A 20,598-nucleotide genomic window follows, 5' to 3' on the forward strand; every position below is an offset into this window, starting at 1 on the left:
GTGAAAAAATCTAATTAGTATATTTAGAAACGTTTATGTTCAGGCCACTACACTGAATTTTGCACCCATTAACATTGAGAGCTGAATAAGGCAAATCTATTATAGGATATATATAAAACAGTCCACAAGCAAAACAGCTATTTAAGTTTGGAATGGGGTCAGGGCGTTTCTAAGCATACAGTAGGCAACCTACTGTATGTGGTTGCCTACTGCACCATCTGACATGTTGAATGCTGAGACACACCTGGCCTCTAAAAAAAACTAAACAAAAAAACGTTTGTTTCTGCTACCAAAAATATAAATAATACTACTATTATAATGAAAATAAAATAAACAACACATGCATTAAAGGCATATTTAATTTAATTGTTATGAGTGTGATTGTATGGTACAGTATGTGCTTTATGACACATACAACATGAACAATGAATGAACATCCTTGTTTAGCCAAGACAGGTCATGATGTTCAGACCACCATACCTACCAGTGAGAAAAGGATGCCAAGGTGTTCACATGCAGGCTTTCAAATAATACATAATTTCCTGTCCTAATTATTTTGTATAAGCTAAACTATGCAATCCCCCAGTTGAACCCCCAAAACTATGTCCTTATTCATAAACATTATAAGGACAGTTGCCTGTTCCAAGAAGCCCTTTATCGTTAAGTGAGAGAGAAAAGGAACCAAGATGTCATGCAGATTCCTCCAATGGGCCGCGTATCCCGTCAAACACATCTACACGTCAGGTATCCCCGTTTGACGTGTGAAAACGTGTGAAAAATGTACTTTTATACGTTTGTGGGGACTGGCAGAACGAGACTAAACACTTCACACAGCACACACGCTGAGCATCAGGACGCAACAACACACAACCATGCATATAAACAAACACAGACACACACATACGGAAACACCATGGATGAAATAAAGCGAAATATAGTGAGCGGTGAATACAAAATAGTGGATAATAATTCGTCAAGGGCCAAGACAGACGTTTGGGAGAAGTTTGGTTTGGTTCAAGACCAAGTTAACGATGCAAGTAAAAAATAAACTGGCTGTGGGCTATTTACTGCACGTAATCATATTGGGCGGGAAACTGTTACATTTCTTGACGTGCGGGTCTGGTTTGGATTTTGATATAATCACGGTCGGTTTAAGGATCTGATTATTTAGGGGCGGTGCGAGCGAGGGTTGTCAAAATTGGACTCGCGGCGTGCAACACTCTGATGTGAGGTATATAAGACATTTGGAGCTTCAATCATGGGATAAAAGCCTGCATATAATAATAGGGGTCCTTCAAAAGCTCTTAAGACCCCCAGGAAAGGTCGTCTTTTTTCAGCCTGCCGTGGACCTTTTGAGTGTCTTTGAGAAGCTGCGTGTTGACAGGTGGTCTCTTCTTGGCACCCCGAGAAGGAGCGCCCCACACTCTGCAGTCACAGTATACGTCCGCTTGTGCGTTTTGGGTCTTCTGGTGGTGGCGGAGGTTATCTATCTGGGCGTTTTGTGTCTTCTGTGTCAAACTTTGTGCCACCTCCTGGTGTTTGCGGAGGTTATCGATCTGGCCTGACTTCACCTCCATCCTCTGGACCAAAGCTTCCAGATCTCTCCTCAGGTCCTCTCTGTGCTTGCATTCTTGGGTCATGTCTATCTGACTCACCAGCTCCTGGTGCTTGAAGTGCATCTGCTGTAGCTCGTCTTGCAGGGACAAGAGCAGGTCAGACAGAAGGCCCAGGGATCGACCCGCTCGCTCAGTGTCAGGGGCTGTTCTGTGGGGTGTGGCAGTGGACGCGCACAGGGTCCTGTGCAGGCTTTTCTTGGCCCCGCAGGGCTGGTGTTGCTTCATCAGATGGCGAATGCTCTGCACGTTGGCGTAGACTGAATGGCTCGGGCCTGTTGATGTTCCGATAATAAAGGGAATTTGGTTCTCCTTGGCATAACCTGGTGATGATTGTGGTTCTTTACGTCTGACAGTGCCGGATATCCTGGAGGTTGTCGGTTTCTTCTTCTTGGGTGAGATCTCCTCAGCGCCTGACGGACACAGGCGCAGGTTAAGGATGAGGTTCAACTCCTTCTGGAGCTCGTCGACGTTCCCCTGCAGGAGCTTGCACTCGTGCTCTGACGCCGCAAGTTTCTTCTCCAGGGTGTCTATGTTTGTCTTCTTGTCTTTCTCGGCCTTCTCCATGTAGTACAATTTCTTCTCGAGGACCTGACAGCGTTCCAACGCAGATTGCAGCTGAGAGCCCAGCGCTTTCATGTTAGAGTTGTCCGTCTCTGACGCGGGAGCTTGGTTGCGTGTGATCTTCTCCTGAAGTTTCATCACTGCCTCAATGACGGCTTTGCTGTCAAGATCAGACAAGGCTCGGGACAGCCGCAGACTGGGCCTTTGTTGGTTCAACGTTGTCCTGTCGGGCAGATCATAGTAACTCCCCATGAAACTGTCCTTAGAGGCAGAATCTAAAATATGGTCTTGGTAGGTCTCCATAGTATCAGGTAGACCATACACTTGGTAAACCAATCTACATTCAAATTATGTTGGTGTAGTGATATTTCAGAGATTTGTATATTTATATAGCTAATCATATCTAGTGTCTATATATGGCTATGTCCTTTCTCTATGTATAGTTAAGTCACAAACACAGGGTAAACAACACGACTTATCCTCCTTGTAGATATGAACGGTATTGAATATTGGGGTGGCTTCCCTGTGTAATATGTAGCTATGGAAGTTAACTAGGTGTACAGTTTGTCAAAGTTGTTATTACATCACGGCATCATTAATATGATATCACTCTTGCCCAAATATGGAGATTCCATTGATTTGGGCATGCAGGGGGAAATACATATTGATCAGTCGTGTCAAAACTCACATTTGGTGGTGAATTGGGTCCTTGGTATGCTATTACATGTTCTATTTGGCCTCAACGGCATGCTGTTGCGTTAAAATTACCATTCGTGATTCATTTGAAGTTTCGTAAAGTGTTAATACACCTGTATGATCACAATGGCACATTACAGGGATTCCAAGGCCAAGTTCACACTGAAAGAACTGACACTGACCGACAGCCACGTCCCTGTCCCTGGTTCATCCACTGTGGACGTTGCGGACAGTAACCTGGTCTGTGTCCAGTATCCAGCTGTCGTCTCCAATGTGGACAGAATGCTGGAAACTATTGGAGGGGAACAAGGCCTGTCAAAGACATACGGTGACCCCAGCAGGCGACTTGAGATGCGCTATCGACCTCAGGACCCGTTCTGTCACACTCTGTGCGGGAACCGATTCCCGTCAAGCAACCTGTTACTCAGAGTGCGGAGACGAACACGCAAAAAGGACCCTGCGGACAGTCGCGTCCAGATGGACATACTGGGGGTCATTGGAACTACGTACAAATTCCAAGGAATGGCTGACTTTCAGTGTCTTGCTGTGCATTCGGAAGATGGAGAGCACACATCTCTGTATGACAAAATTGTCATGCGCAAATCAGAGAATCAGGAATTCTTTGAGCAGCCGACGCCCGTCTTCCTCCCCCCGCCCGTCTTCTCACGCGTGGACAACCCCATCGATTACTCCTACCGTCCTGACATCCACCACAGCCACGTGCCCGTCACCAGGGAGAACCTTGTCGGTCTGAACCGAGCCCGCCGGCCCCACAACGCCATCTTTGTCTCTTTCGCCGACCAGACCGTGCCCTCCGTGTGCACGGAGGCTGCGCGGGTCAGCTGGGAACGGCTGTGTCAGAAAGACAGTGACAAACATGCGGAGGAGCGGCTGAGGAAGATGTTTGAGGACCGTCCCATCTGGTCCAGGAATGCGCTCACGGCCAACTTAGACGTTCACCCTGAGAAGATGAAAATGCTCCTGCCTGTATGCGCCTACTACATGGTGACAGGACCCTGGAGGACTCTGTGGGTGAGGCTGGGATACGACCCCAGAAAGAGCCCCGAATCCAAAAGATACCAATTACTTGACTTCAGGATCCGCTACAGCCCCAAACATGGATATCATTCGAGTGACATACCGGTGAAAACCAAGAGGAGCACGCTTGTCTACACTCTGCCCAACACGTTCAACAAGACCCTTCCTCAACCGGCTAGCGTGATGGACATTCCGCGCCAGGATGGTCCCGGTGCCAGCCGCCAGTGCCAGGCGCGGGGCAACAAGTACCAACAGAAGGATTCCATCTACATTTTCAGAGAGGGTGTGTTGCCTCCTCACCGACAGATGTTTTACCAGCTGTGCGACCTGGATTTGGAAAGCATCAGGGACGTTATCAAGCAGAGCAACGGGAAGGAGAGGGACTGTGACGAGAGGGAGGGCTGGTGCCTACCTCGCACCACAGACAAACTGAGAGATATCATATCAGCCGCCATTGAGAAGCTCGTCCGAACCCAGGGACCGTCGCCAGCCGCGCCACTGAGGCGCATACGTGGAGGCGAGCAGCCTGGTGAGGAGGAAGATGAATATGATGAATTCCAGCCATCAGAAGAAAGTGAAAATGAGATGGAGACAGACATGTTGGAATACATGTAAAGAAGATCTAAAACACAACAGACAAAGCTATCTATATGTTTTTCCCCTGGCATCACAGGAATCTCCATATATGGAGATCCCTGTGATGGCAGGGGAACCAAATCCCTTTTATGCCCATATATGGAGATATGGAGATCCCTGTGATGTCATCAATATTAAGCCCATATCAGTGAATATCTATGGGTACCAGGCACTGGTGCCTGACTTGTCCTCAATAGGGGGAGCACATATTTGGGCGTGGCGCCGCGAAAAATCGTGTATTTCCGGACCGGAAATTATAACCGGAAATTCCGGTTATAAAGTCGGCTAAAATCAATATTTTCTGGTATAAAGTCGGCTAAAGTGGGAGTGGGTTTCCTTTATCAAACCATATTTTTCCTTTCACAATATTATTTCGGGTGGCTTTGGGGCTTCACATTGACTCACCCATTGCTCCATTCCTGCTATCTCAATTCCTCTTCCTCTTCCATCTGAGCCGTCCAAATTCCAAAAGTTGCCGTTAGGTTAACCATATTCGCTGCGAAACTTCTTCCGAATTTTACTTAATTACTCCTGTAACCACACAACAACAGCAGGGACGCTGATGATTGGGGGAGCAATTGCCCCCCCCCCCCCCCCCCCCCCCCCCCGCTCCATGTAACTGGCGCCTATGGTACCAGGGGTCTCCATATATGGGTAACTGGTCCGATATACATCACTGGCCAGATGTGATGCTCCGTTTAGGGCTTTTGCCCTAAACGGAGCCTACTTAAACTAAACGGAACCTACTTAAACTTTGGGCTTTTGCCCAAAGTTTAAGTAGGTTCACTTTGCTGGCAAAAACCTATTAACAGTTCAGAAAAAGCTAAGGTATGGCAACATGACTGGTGTCACGCGCGTGCAAGACACCAGTCATGTTGCCATACCTTAGCAACAGGCATGATACATTCATTTGAATAGGTTAGGTACATTTATTTTTTCCTCCTGTTTCTAAGGTTTCTTGGGCTGGATATTGCAGCCTGGTTGTTCAAGTGCAGCTAAACTTGGCATGTTAGTAAACGTGCCACAATTAACAATAATAATGCATTGCACCTGTGCAGCTGACCTGCGGAACCTGGGAATATACCATTTTGTCAAGATGGGGAGAATACACGTGTGGAGAATATAATTATAATACCTTGTTAAAGTGACCATTTTGTTACATTTTGCATGTGTAGTTATTGTACTGTAATTTAACAAGATAACCAGAACAGATAGACAAAGAGACATTCATGGATTTATATTTAAAAGTAACTTTTATCCCCCCCCCCCCCCCCCCTGGACCCAGGGTATGGCAGCTGCATACCCCTGCCATACCCAATTGACACCTATGTTATTATGTTGGTAATCTATTGGTATTTACCATTTACAAGTGTATTACTGTATTCATTTTTGAGCGGTGCTAACCCCTCCTACGCCTGGCTTTGTGTGTAGGTCCCTATGTCTTTATGAGTGTCCGTATGAGCACACAACTCCATGTATGGAGATAACTAACATCACAGACAAAACGGCCCACTGCTCACTCGATGATTTCAAGCACAGGTGCTTTCTTTCCAAATTAACAAGAGCTTACGACTAAATAATTAACTACATTGAACTCGCAGGACTGCCAATTGCCTAAACTGTAATCCTGGGTGCTGCTCTCCCTCTGCCAACTTGGGGAGAGCCCCGCACTGAGCCCATGCTTCCTTAGATGAACACATGGCCAGTTTATATGGTGTTGTCACACTGCGGGCCCTCTGCCACATCATTTCATGAAGGCCACAATGTGCTACAGGCAGCCAGTCTGCACCGGGTATTTTACCAGTATAGCCAAAACACCTAGTTAGACCCCTCACATCCCACTTAAAGCAGATTTTTGGGAGTAACTCTTTGCCTTATAGTAGGGCCTATAGTGTATAGTAAGTGAATGAGACCGAAAATTACCCTAGCTGTCAAAGATTTTCCTAGGGATGTTGAATTCAGTCTTTGTTAGACATGTTACTAGACACCTTAACAAACACATTGGTGAAGAAATTGTTTGGTAACGAATTTATTCCCAGGTTTTATTAATATTCCCTAACTATAAGAGCATTCCTGGTAGTTCTTCATAGTTCTGCCAATGAGGCCAGCAGGGCGCCCCTCGTGGTGTGCTCTGCTGGATGGCCTACTTGTGCGCAAGTTGGCACCGGTCCTTGACAGAGTGCAGTTCTAGTTTAACCTGTGTCCTGTGTGAGTTCTCTCTCTCGATTGGATGTGAGCTGAAAATACATCTTAATTGCTGCATTTAAAATCGGTCTGAAAAGTCACCTATAGGCTACAGTCGGCTACTACTCGAAACTATAATAGACTAACCCCATTCTTACCTCTTACCACTGTAAATATCTTCTATTTCTTTTTCCCCCCTTTTATGACCGTCCCCCCCCCCCCCCCCTTTTGTCACTGAGCGTGTTCTATCCGTCTGTCTTTCAATGTCATGAGATACATAAAGTGGTTCCTGTATTAGCTGGATACATCAGTATATGGTTCAAACCCCAAATAATTGATGAAAGAGATTTTTCAATGGATTCTGTTACTATTCGTTATGATAAACAACATACTAAAAATTCAGGAAAAAACATCTACCGGAAAGGCACCATTTTCAAGATGGCGTCCACGATGGCTGCCGGGAGCTGAAAATGCCTATAAACTGGGTTTTAATGTGTAAAAATTCATAATAAATCTGCACTTGGTGAAGAGTTTTAGATTTTTGGTGTGGTGTTAGGTATGGGTAGGTTTTCAAAAACCATCGCAAACAAGTTGGGCTCGCCCCCTAGTGGTCTGTTTGCAATGAATACAATAGTAGATCTGTCAGTATATGGTTGAAACCCCAAATAATTGATAAAAGAGATTTTTCAATGGATTCTGTTACTATTGGGTATGATAAACAACGCACTAAAAGTTTAGGAAAAAATAACTACCGGAAAGGCATCATTTTCAAGATGGCGTCCACGATGGCTGCCGGGAGCTAAAAATGCCTATTTAATGTGTAAAAATTCATATAAAATATGCAGATTTATTATGAATTTTTACACATTAAAACCCAGTTTAGGCATTTTCAGCTCCCGGCAGCCATCCTGGACGCCATCTTGAAAATGGTGCCTTTCCGGTAGTTATTTTTTCCAGCTTTTTTAGTATGTTGTTTATCATACCCAATAGTAACAGAATCCATTGAAAAATCTATTTTATAAATTATTTGGGATTTCAACCATATACTGATGTATTGAATATTTGATTCATCGCAAACAGACCACTAGGGGGCGAGCCCAACTTGTTTGCGATGGTTTTTGTAAACCTTATAACCATACCTAACACCACACCAAAAATCAAAAACTTGTCACCAAGTGCCCAAAGTTGATGTTTTTTGACGGATTCCCTCCCAGCTAGTAGGCTAAATAAGCTGAAAAGCTTTAGGATGATGGGTCTCCTTCTTTTAGTTGATCTTGTGCCAGTGATTTGTACTGTCATTACTTTTCCCTATGCAACCTTCTGATACATTCTTCAATCAATCAATCAATCAATCAATCAATCAATCAATCAATCAAACAAACAAACAAACAAACAGGCTTTAGAAACGTGTGCGTTTCCTTTGCTTTCCACTAGAGATCGCCCTCTCTCCTCTGTGTGCCGCAGTGCATAATACTGCCATAGTGGAGGATTTGCTCTCCGCTAGAGGTCGCCCTCGCGCCTGTGTGAGCAACTGAGCATGTAGCTCCATCAGAGCTCCATACGTCAGTAGCAGTGTCATAGTGGAGAGGTTAAAGGTTGTGGATGGAACATGGCTGCTCCCCAGGATGACATGTTTTCCTTCTGCGTGGATCCCGGCAAAGTTAGCGGCTGCACTGAAGTGAGATTCATTGACAAAATCAAGGTAAATGTGACGTGCCTCTTTTCTTTTAAACAGTAGCGGCCCAGCGCTTGTTGTAAAGTGTGAGGTTGATTTGTTGTGGGAACAGAACACATGCAGTGCCACGCTGCACTGTCTCAGTGAAATACAGTATATCGGTGGTTCTCAACCTCTGGGTTCGGTCCCCAAATAATTTTGGGGGGTCCCCAGATGATTAACTTAATGTGCAACTGGTGCAACATAGTTTTCTCACTCAACAGTAAACAATTCCAACACAAGGTTTAAGTCTATAGACTAATAGAGAGTAGGCTATGCACATCTCTAAAGTGACAATTTAAAGGAGTAGTTCACCCCCAAAATGACTTTTTTTTTAATTGATTAGTCACGCCATGGAGACTAGAGTTCAATAATATTTTTTGTTTTTTGTCGCATTCCTAAGACAAAAATGTGATAACAATAAATGTACCCCCATTCGTTCCGGATGGGGGGCCGTTTCGAAACGGGTCCCCATCTGGAATCAATGGGGGTAAATTTACTCAAATCAAATTTTTGTCTTAGGAATGTGAAAAAAAAAAAACGAAAAATATTATTGAACTCTACTCTCCATGGCATGAGTAATCAATAGAAAGAAAGTCATGTTGGGGGTGAACTACTCCTTTAAGGTCTTTTTAATACCAAATTGTCAAATATTAGAGGCAGAAATTGTGAAAATGGCAGATCTACATGCTCACAATGCGTTGCGAAGCTTTGTGACCATGTAGATCTGCTATTTTGAAAAGTTTACTATACTAGTAAGACGCCTCAGGGCGACATGCAACCTCGAGGGCGAGGTTGCCACAGTGATGTGGACATCAGAGATGTGGACATCAGGGATCTCCATATATGGGCATAAAATGGATTTATTCCCCTGGCAAATCACTGGTACAAGGTCAACTAAAAGGAGATCTTAGTAAGCTTATTTACATAGGAACCACTTATGTATTTCATAGAACATTGTAAGACAGACAGAACACAGTACTTTACATAGGATGACATCAATTACAAAAGCAGAAAAGAAAAAAGAACAGAGGGGGGCTTAGTCATTAAAGTCACGAGTAGCAGCCGTCTGAAGGTGACTTTTCAGACCAATTTTGAAGGAGGCTAGGGATTTTCAATTAATAGAGCCTTGTTTAGTGTTAAATCTACATTGAACATGATTATTGGAGCTGCCTCTGGTGTTGTGATCGTGGACATCCTTGACCTTTTAGGAAGTAGTTTGTAGGTATATGTGTGTCTTTGAGATGTAGGTATCTTGTTCACCAGGCCCATTGCAAGCTGCTGTACTCTGTTGGCTACTGTAAGCCACCCAACGCTTATGTAGTGATAAGCGGTGAGGTGGGCCTGAGGAGGAAGACCAAGCACAACCCTAATCAGTTTGTTCTGGGCTGTTTGGAGCTTTAACTTTAAGTCAACCGGGGCATCGCGATACCAAACGAGGATTCCGTAATCAATGAGGGGCCCAATAAGAGCACCTCCTAGAGTCTTTCGTGGTTTAATATTGATCAGCGGGGCAACCCTATGCAAGAAATAAGTGCTCGTCAGGGTTGGGGTCTCACCCATTTAAAGGGTGGGGGGACCCCCACCCTTTAAATGGGTGGGACCCCCGCCCTGATTATTTTGGGGGTCGCTGCCTGAAAAGGTTAAGCACCACTGTTCTAATAGTCACATAAAGATCTGTAAATAGCAGATCTACAAGCTCACACTGTGTCACATTGTGACTTGTGAACTTGTAGATTTGATATTGGTATGATTCATGAATACAACTGCCCAGTTAGCCCACAAGAAGGTGGACAATGCTGTCACATAATTTACAACACATGGTTTTAAAGAATGAAGGGTTTTATTCTACTTTTCCCAGACTTTAACATATTTATGAATGAATGGTTTTACTCTGCATTTCCAGGGTAAAGGTCTGTTTGCTAAAAAGGCCTTCAAAAAGGGAGACACTATCTTCACAGAGCGCCCTCTCGTCTCTGCCCAGTTCCTGTGGAATGCACTGTACAAATATAAAGGTGAGGTCATCATCATCATGCAGCGTAGGGATGGGACGATATGAACATTTCATATCACCATTATTGTGACAAAATGATGTTATCGCTTTAATCAAAATCCATTATCCTGGGGCGGAACATTTGCCAAAGACATTTGGTAGAGTGAAAAAAAGTTTGTATCGAGTACGTATATTATAAATACCGTTTACCAATTATAGAGGGTTTAAGGCCGGGTACACATTTTAGTGTATGGGAGGGGCTTACAGTACATGTACAGTATGTAGTAACATATTTGTTTTTGTAGGCTAATTTCTGATTTAGGCCTAACTATAGGTACCACTTAAAAGACTTTAAGTGGTACCGGATATGCAGCTCGGCAAATACAAGGTGATCAATCGATCCCAGTGCATGATGGAGGACGCTATCACGATAAATGAAATCTCCACGTTACGATTTTCGTGAGTGTTTCTTATCACGATAAACGAAAATATCGCATATCGTCCCATCCCTGACCCTAATGCAGCGATGTGCTTTCATTTTGAAAACATTGATACAATAAAGTGTTGTTTCCCAAATACCCTGTTGTGGGTCACGGACCGATTTCTTTATGGGTCGCGGCTAAAGTGTTATTTCCTACACCAACAAAATGTGTATATATATATATATTTTTTAATAACATTCAAGACAAATTCACAATTCCCTTTTTTTTTTGGTGGTGTGGGGGGGGGGGGGGGGGGTTAGGGTTAGTGTTTTATCATTTCTCCTGGTCAAATTGCTCCTGGTTAAATACTGTCTTTAGGAAAATGTACATTGTTTGATATTTGGAAAATGTACATTGTTTGATATATTTGATATTAATGTTTGATAATATAATTTGGCTCCAGCCAAATGGACCCGGGCCGGGTTCCATTTGATCACACTCAGAGTTACACACCTGTAAAGGTAATTTAAGGCTATAACTCTTTATATGTTTCGGGTAATATTATTGTCTGCTCATTTAAGTCAAAAATGTAATTTTGTCAAATGTTCACCACATTGTTGTACAAATGGAACGTTTGCTTTCCAGCCTGTGAATACTGTTTACGGGCCTTGGAGACGGCAGAGGAGAATGCAAGGAGACTCAGTGGTAATCCAGCTCTCATCTTACCCTACCCTGAACTGTGTTCAGTACGGCCCGAGCTGCACCAAGCCTGTCCTCAATGTCAGGTGAGTCAGTGACTATTCACATCAAAGGAGCCTCGTTGGCATGAGAAAACATCCATTTACATCGCCAATAGGGCTGTCACGATTATGACATTTTACATGATGATTAATTGTCACTCAAATAATTGTGATTAACAATTTAATTGTGTACAGGAAGTGATGTCACATGATGTCAGTGAGTCACAGTGATGTGGTACAGAATGACTCGTATATGGGCATAACAAGGATGTCACGTGACATCACTTCCTGTACTGACAGTCAGAAAGTGATGTTGAAATGGGGGCGTTCTGCATAATGAGTACTTTTACTTTTGGTACTTTTTAGGTACATTTTTATACCAATACTTTTGTACTTTTAACTCTCAAGTACATTTTGAATTCCGGACGTTTACTTGTAACAGCATTTCTACATTGCTTTAGACTACTTTTTCCACCACTGCCTCTAGGTGATGTACTGCAGCAGTGAGTGCAGACAAGCTGCACTGGACCAGTACCACAGGGCTCTGTGTTTGGGACCCTCCCAGGACGACCCGGACCACCCTGTCAACAAACTGCAGGACGCCTGGAGGTGAGGGACCACTTCACTGGTTGGTCAGTGGTGGAACGCTACTCAAGTTATGCACTTGATTGGTTTTCACTCATTATAATATGGCACCATGTTCGTCGACTCAGGCCACGTTTACACGGCAACGATCAGAATGGAAAACGGCAAAGTGCCATTGCGTTCTCACTTTTTATTCTGCGCTTACCGAATTGCGTTTCACTTCCGTGCATGAAAATGTCAGTTGTTAGGGCATAAAACCCCAAGTTTTAATTGTTTATAAACTTTTAACATTCTCATTTGTTATTATTCAAATAAAAGTGAGTTATTGAGAAACAAGTGTTTTTCTTTTTAAATCAAGACAATAGCATAAATTAATAGTGTATAGCTCTCAGTGCTGAAAAAAGGAGGTTTAAAAAAAAAAAATAGAATATTATTATCCTATATTGTAGCGAGAATCGGATCAAATCGTGAGCTTAGAATCGAAAGTTGAATCGATTTGTGGATTAGGCAATAGGCATATTGTGACAGCCCTAGCATTTACACTGTGACGCAACAGTGATTGAAAACACAAGTGTGCCAGGTGTCGGTGACAGACCAGTCACGCATGCAGAGAACCACTCTCGTTCTACTTGATATCACATGGCTGTTTCTTTACATCAGCACGTGGCGTGAGCTGACGTGAGCCATGATGTCACGCGTTTGGTCGTTTTCTCCGTTGAACGTGTTTACATGGAGACGGGACGCAGTGTGTTTTCAAAGAATTCCACTCTGGTCTCTGACCGTCTATTTTCCATTATTCGCTATTTTAAGATGAACTCAGTCAATGCCAATGACAACTAAGACATCATTTTTTTTCCCGTGTCCCACACCGCCAAGATGTCAAAACAGTGTTTTCAGTTCTTTACACTAGGTGGCGCTTTTCGCTAACATATGAGCCACCATTTCAGGAGATCACATGATTGCAAGATTTCCTCCACTGTTCACTTCCTGTTTATTCCATTTGGGGAAATGCCTGTATCTTGCCTCCACTGCATTTTTGATCAGACGTGCTATATTCAACACTGAACAGCCCATAACTAGAGAACGGCTGGTCGTTTTGAAGAAAGTCGCTGGCAGAATGGGATTGTTTTATGTATTTGAAATGGCAAAACTAGCTATAAAAACATAATGGTCTTGGATATTTCCTAAAAGCAAAGGCCTCAATCTGTGATTTCTTCCACTGGAATGTAGAAATGTTAAAATATGAGCAAAACATATTATAATTCTAGATACAGGAAACATTGTGGTTGTGTGGGGAGGCTCCTTTCACTCGGGCTCCTTTCACAAAAGAGCCCATTTGCCCATGCGGATGGCCTTGCTCAGTCGAGATGTATTCTGTGTGTGCAGGAGTATGCATTATCCTCCAGAGACATCCAGCATAATGCTCATGGCCAGAATGGTCGCCGTCGTCAAACAGGTAAACACTCCTATTAACCATTTGTTCATTTTACTGTATGTTCTTCATTTCAAAGCTGTCAGGCAGAAACCTCTCATGATAGTTTGATAGCTTTATTGTCATTCAACATATACATGGAATGCTTAAATGATCTAGAACTACTCTTAGTTAAAAGAATGTTAAAATACAAAAAACTAAAAACACCACTTAATAAATACAATAAAATCATAGTTGTGGGCTGACAGTGGAGCTATGTGGAGCGCCGCTCCACTAGCTTTGAAGCTGCACGCACGCCCGCCCGATGCATATAGTCAGTCCATCCATTGTGAGACCTGCTAAATAGCCTAGTAGTGTGAGAATGCAGTCAAGAGTTCGATAACTGTGGCTGATGGATTCATGAACTAAATCAATTACGGAGGTGGCTGCGAGGTAAATGCATAATTATGCAGCAATGTTTCAACAGCAATGTTTCCTCATTAAATACAGAATACAATTTGATTTGATATACACTGTATATCAAACAGTATCAAAAGTATATTGTGGGTTAATAAATAGGCTTACATATTAAAGAGGTTATTTAAACCGGCGATCGCACATGCGTGCAATCGCTCCTAAACTAAAAATAATCCACAGCGCACCCCTGCTTGTACGGAACCATTTAGCTTTTTTTAGAGTTCACAAGTCTGATGGCTTGATGGCTTCTGATGGCTTATTTTGATATTTTAACTTTTCCCATAAAATTAACGCCTTTTGAGCTTTGAGCTACTGTAGTTATGCTACTTAAAAGTAACACGTTTGGACAGGTTTATACCCGACAAAGCCGATTTATTAATCCCCATTAGCTAACAACCATAGCAGCAGCTAATGTTCTACACAATTAGAGAATGTAGAAGAATTGTCATTTTGATCAATGTTATTTTGTGGACAAAATCTTATTCAAGGACAACAACATATTCCAAGTCTCATCAAATGGTGGTCCATGACTCAAATGCTGAATAAGTAATAGCCCTTGATGTGAAAAGGCTTGAGTTCATTGTCCTTTTTTAAACCTTTTTGATACAAACTGTGTAAAGGACACACATAATTCACACACCACTTGTTATTAATATTCACATTGTTCCATTCCTTCCACCCCAGGCCCAAGGCAAAGGACCTTGGCAGAAGTTATTCTCTCACTTCTGCAGCCGTGCTGCCAACGAGGAGGAGGAGCTGGCTCATAAACTCCTGGGAGAGCAGTTCAGAGTAAGGACTTCTGTTGTACACATGAATATGCAGTTATGACTTCTAAGTCAATATGACCGGTATTTCAAACTTTTGATTACGATTGATGAACGATTATAAAACAATTATATATAAACTCGGCACAAATAGAAAGGAAACATATTAATAATGAATTATATCTCCCCTTTAATAATACAAAATTGTATCGTGATTTATATGATTTTTATCATTGATTCGTCACCTTTACAACGAGGTACAGCTTGTAAGCATCGGGCATTTGAGGCATGAGCTACACAGCCAAACGTTTGGGTAGCACCGACCAATTATTTGCCAAAATGGCTTTCAATGCAAAATTTGCCAACATTCGGTCCATTATTCCCCCCCTTTAATTATGCCGAATGGTATTGTGTTTGATATCATTGTTATCGTTGATTTGTCACCTTTACAACGAGATACAGCTTGTAAGGATCTGGCATTCGTGGAATGAGCAACACAACACAAAATTGGTCGGCGCTAACCAAACGTTTGAATGCCCTCGAACGCCTCGAATGCCCGATGCTTACAAGCTGTACCTCCTTGTAAAGGTGACGAATCAACGATAAAAATGATATAAAACACAATACAATTTGGTATTATTAATATTAAAACCGGAATATACCGGACATCTGAGCAAGGAGTCTCAGCCGCGCTGTCTTTTACCGTACTGGGTCATTAAAAACGAAATAAATTATTTTTCTCCCCAAATCGGTGATCGTCTAACCTTCCCTAGTCACCACTCGTCCATCGATAGCGCATGGCTCGTCTGACATGAAGCAAAAGTGACGTCAGGTCCATTCCTTCTAGAGGCCCCCAGCAGCCGTCTGTTTACTGTTTAGATGATTAGCATAGCTGGAGTGCTAAGGGCTAAGCTAGCCAAAATGGTCACATCGACTGTTCAGTCATTCTTGGATTATTATTATTATTTTTTTTTTTTTTTTACTTTGTTTATTTGATTTTCAAGTGAAGCATTTAAGGCAATGAAGTGGTACAATAATAAGAGTAGCAGCTTCTTTTGTACAAACATCAAATATACAACAGTGGTATGAGGATTGACATTTTCACCCAAAACAATTAAAAAAGAATATACATAATATAGGATAAAGAAAATATGTTATTACAGACAAGCAAGCACAAAAAAAGACAAGACAACAACCAAAAAACAAAAATAAAACAAAAACATCGTCATTCTTGGATTATATGCTTGGATTATATGCGCACGGATCGCGCACGCGAAACGCACGGGGAGAAAATGCCTCGGCCAAAACTGCCACTCTATCCCAATGGAGATCCAGATAATCACGGTGAGCTAACAACCTGGGGAGTGAAAAAAAAAGAAAAAACAACAGCGCGGTCCAAGAAGGAGGGGTGGAGGGCTCATGTTTATAAACATAATATTATGTCTCAGATCATAATACAATAATAGAAATTTCACGGCTAATCTATCAACAGCCATTCTATTTCGGCTTGCAAAGTGTTAATGGGGAGATATAATTAATTATTAATGTTTCCTTTCTTTTTGTTTATATATATATATATATATATATATATATGTATATATATATAATTTATTGTTGCTGTCGGGCAGAAATCTTATGTCCATCTTTTTTCTTATTTTTTTCGTAAATTTACGCCCTACTCTATCATACTAAAGCATCACACAAAAGCATCAAAGAAAATTCACCTTGTAAAAATGGCACAATCTACAAGCTCGCAACACGTTGTGCCGCGATGCGTTGTGAGCTTGTAGATCGGCTGTTTTCAGCATGCAACCAAGTGTAAAAACGGCCATTACGACGCCATCATGGACATCATGGAACTACTCGACAAAAGCCAAACTAAAACTTTTCGCATGTCAAAATCAACACTGGTTTCAAGTATGACATATAGATTATATAGAACTAGCTCTTACCCGTTCAAAGATATGAGCTCCAAAATGATGTGCAGTGTGTGGGTTATGGGATGTGCACTGTGCACACAGTATATGAGGGATGGAAAGTAACTTTAACTGGTGCTTGCATGATGTACTGTAGGAGCATCAATGTAAGAAACCCGTTTCGTTTAATGGCTACAGAGATACTGTCCACCCGCCCACCCGCCTGCCTGCACACACACACACACACACACACACACACACACACACACACACACACACACACACACAGCTGGTTAAACATTTTGCCTCATGCTAGATGCAGAATAGACGTGCCTCAAGCTAGATGCAGAATAGATAGTAGATACACCATAAAAATGCTAATATACAGCATACGATTTGTGAAAGTGACAAATGGGCTTCACAGTTATGTCAGGTGTGTTCATATGCCAATGGTGATGCGATTTCAGATCAATTGCTCCAGCCACTGAGGAGAAACGCTGTGACAGACAGACAGACACTCACTCAGACACTCACTCAGACAGACAGACAGACATTCGGAAAATTATATGTTTGATGTATGACATCCAACATGCTGTTTGTCCACAGGGGCAGTTGGCCTTGCTTCAGAGCCTATTTACAGCAGCACTTTATGACGACCATCTCAATCGGGTAAGTGTGAATTCAGCTCCATAGTTCTTAACTTTCAGTTTCAACAGTGTTCTCAATACACTGTGTTGGCACACATTGAAAAGCCCCGGGCTTTGTTTTTCGTTCAGCAAGAAAGGGGAGGTAAAAAAAAAGTAAAGCAACTGATGGGGATAGTTTTGAGGATGCCAACAATGAGTGTAAAGCTTACACACACATTGTTGCTGTCGGCTGGACAAAACTGTTACTTTTCAGTGTTCAAAATCTTTTTTGGAGCTGTGTGGAACACAAGCTCCCTATACGTGGCCGTGTGTGTGGGTCTGTCTCCGTGTATGTAGCCTAAACTTCGGCGCGTAACTAGTGCCGCACCATTTACGCCACTCGCGCAATATATACATCAAAATGTGCGGCTCGGCCGGGAATGGTGTTCTATTACCTTTCGTTCCGATCCGCCTTACCATGCCGACGTAATCGGCAAAAAACGACACTTAATTGTCCCCATTGACTTATAATGGGACAATGCAAGAAATCACTTTCAAGTATTTTTCTCTCGTAAACCATAGGAGCTACAGTTTCAAACCTCGGAGAGGAGATTCATAATGATTTTAAGAATGAATCGAAAAATAATTACATCACTCGGCCTCATGGTGGCGCTATAACGGCCCACTTTACGTTTTGCCCCGTAACTCTTGAACCGTAGATCGGAAAATTAAAATTATTTTTTCCCTGGATTCCTTGGGTCAAAACGCATCTCCCCATATAGGCCACGCCCATTTGCGCCAGGATAGATTTTCCGCCATCTTGAATTTTCTCCAAAACACACTTTTTGCTCCTTTTCCTACATATTTTCTTCAAATGTCACAAAAATCGGTAGACATGATCCTGGGTGACCAGAGAGGTGCTGTTGAGTCTAGCCTGCCCTGAGCATCAACTGCAATACACACACACACACACACACACACACACACAGCTCCACTTCGAACAGAGGTTCGATTTTTTAAAAGAAAAAAATCTCACAGCGTGTCGTACCACGTCCACGATGCACTGTGAGCTTATAGATCTGCTATTTTTTTTAATGGAAAAAAGTAATTTAAAAACATTTCTTTTTGTAACATATTAGAAGGACAACATATCGGTCACAAGAACCAAGGACGGGTGTTTTCGATGGATCTAACATGGCTAAAATGGAGTTTGAAATTAAATTATAATGGGTTATTTGTATAGGAGTCTGATAAATTGAAATGTCTAAATAATGAACCAAGTAACTTAAAAACTGTCCTGGGTGTTCACAAAAGTCTGAGCAGAGTTGGGGTTAAAATGACCCCAAACATGTTTGAAAATGAAATATCCAGCCTCTAATATTTGACAATTTGGCCAATGTTTAATTTTTCACTTTAGAAGTATTAAAAAGTCCTTAAATTGTCACTTTAGAAATGTGCATAATACTCTCTGTACACTTAAACTTTATGTTGGTTTTTGTTTACAGTTGAGTGAGAAAACAATGTTGCACATTAAAGGAGTAGTTCACCCCAAAATGATTTTTTTATCTATTGATTACTCATGCCATGGAGACTTGAGTTCAATAATATTCTTTTGTATTTTTCGCATTCCTAAGACAAAAATTTGATTTTAGTAAATGTACTCCCATTGATTCCGGATGGGGACCCGAATGCATTTGGGTCCCCATCTGGAATCAATGGGGGTACATTTATTGTGATGACATTTTTGTCTTAGGAATGCGACTAAAACAAAAAGATATTATTGAACTCAAGTCTCCATGGCAAGAGTAATCAATAGAAAAAAGGTCTTTTTGGGGGTGAACTACTCCTTTAAGCTAATCATCTGGGGACCCCGGGACCCCCCAAAATCATTTGGGGATCCCTCTGGGGGTCCCTACCCACAGGTTGAGAACCACTGCCTTACTTGATTGGTGAGTTTTTTTTTTCGGTATGTGGCTGTGCTTAATTCCAGTGGTTTACCCCTGACGGGTTCCGCTCCCTGTTCTCCCTGGTTGGGACCAATGGACAAGGCATCGGCACCAGGTAACTGTCCTTTTGCTTTCCTTGTTTGCATCTCACCTTTTTTCACCATTGACCAGGGGTCTTCAAGAGATCAAGCAGGGATCCACCACAACCTTTTCAGAGATTCCATATTGTTTCATCGTTTGGTTGTTTTTGAAAACATTTGAGGTGAGAAATGGACAATGCGGTAACTAAAACGAACCTGGCATAAATTAATGTTATACTTAATTTTCATTACCGCAATGAAATCCTTTGTTTTGTTACTTTTGGGTCAATTTGTAGCCGTGTAATAAGCGGGGTAATCAGTGAGAAATCAGAGAAAAAACCCCTTTGGGGTGATTAGTCCTTAACACGTTGCAAGCCGCGGCAGAACCCTCTGAACAGAGGTAGCGCCGAAGAAATAAGCCATTTATTTACAAACATGTTTTAAAAAAACAAAGCCCACATGATAACAACACGTACTGGAGTGCTCGACACAGCGTACATATTCATCCTGCAGAGGTCGGCGATCTTACTTTGGCGAGGCGGAGGGGAGATCAATTCCATTCGTTTACGTGCGGCGAAGCAGGGAAAGGAGCGATAGAGAAGCGGCGCCCGAACGTGATTGAAACCGCGATCCACGAACAGAGACAAAGACCAGCCATCTTGTTTGAGCTTCTTGCTGAGTTTCAACACTGGGGAGAGGATGAGGCTCCTCCTGGCCAGCCATCCATCCAGAATGTGAGTCAACGGCGTGGCCTGCTGGATATTAGGAGTATCACACCCAGCACCAGAAAATGACTGTCAGAGCATATTAACCCTTTCAGATCGCTCCAAAAAGACACAGAGAAGAATTTCCGATGTTTTTTTTTTTTTTATTATAATTTATATCAAAAGTCCGGGAATAGACGGCGTGGCTGATGGGACCCAGTAGGAAGTCCGAGGGAGTACGGCCAGGCTTAGAAGGTGTTAATAGGGCATTCACCAAATATTCGAATATCAAAGTCACTATAGTCGAATATTTGCTTTTTTTTTTTTTTTTTTTTTTTTTTTTATAATATAGTTTTGTCTTTAAAAATATATATATTCCTTCATGGTTTATAAAGCTTGGCTAGATAGGAAGTCATAAGAACCCTGACAAGCACTTGGAGTTGTAGGTATTACATTTAATGTGACTCGGTTCCGCAGATAAATATTGCT

At 42.3% G+C, this 20,598-nt stretch overlaps 2 protein-coding genes across 2 annotated transcripts in view; both read left to right on the forward strand.

Moving 5' to 3' along the window:
* Window positions 1-2,999: 2,999 nt before the first annotated feature.
* Window positions 3,000-4,526, forward strand: LOC308301525 (general transcription factor 3C polypeptide 5-like; the record flags this gene model as incomplete). The annotated part of the gene is made up of 1 exon (XM_080745539.1): window positions 3,000-4,526. The coding sequence occupies one exon, from the start codon at window positions 3,000-3,002 to the stop codon at window positions 4,524-4,526; it is 1,527 nt and encodes a 508-aa protein (XP_080601665.1).
* Window positions 4,527-8,340: 3,814 nt separating this feature from the next.
* Window positions 8,341-20,598, forward strand: part of smyd5 (SMYD family member 5) — a gene marked incomplete at its 5' end in the record, with an annotated part of 30,103 nt that continues 17,845 nt past the window's right edge. Inside the window, 8 exons of the mRNA XM_080745783.1 lie at window positions 8,341-8,433; window positions 10,352-10,460; window positions 11,506-11,645; window positions 12,088-12,209; window positions 13,572-13,641; window positions 14,758-14,862; window positions 17,360-17,422; window positions 19,370-19,440. Coding sequence (XP_080601909.1) covers window positions 8,341-8,433; window positions 10,352-10,460; window positions 11,506-11,645; window positions 12,088-12,209; window positions 13,572-13,641; window positions 14,758-14,862; window positions 17,360-17,422; window positions 19,370-19,440 — 773 coding nt within the window. The remainder of the gene's footprint in view (window positions 8,434-10,351; window positions 10,461-11,505; window positions 11,646-12,087; window positions 12,210-13,571; window positions 13,642-14,757; window positions 14,863-17,359; window positions 17,423-19,369; window positions 19,441-20,598) is intronic.

This window comes from Nannobrachium achirus (genome assembly GCF_963921795.1).
Source record: "Nannobrachium achirus genome assembly, chromosome: 17".
NCBI classification, from domain to species: Eukaryota; Metazoa; Chordata; class Actinopteri; order Myctophiformes; family Myctophidae; genus Nannobrachium; species Nannobrachium achirus.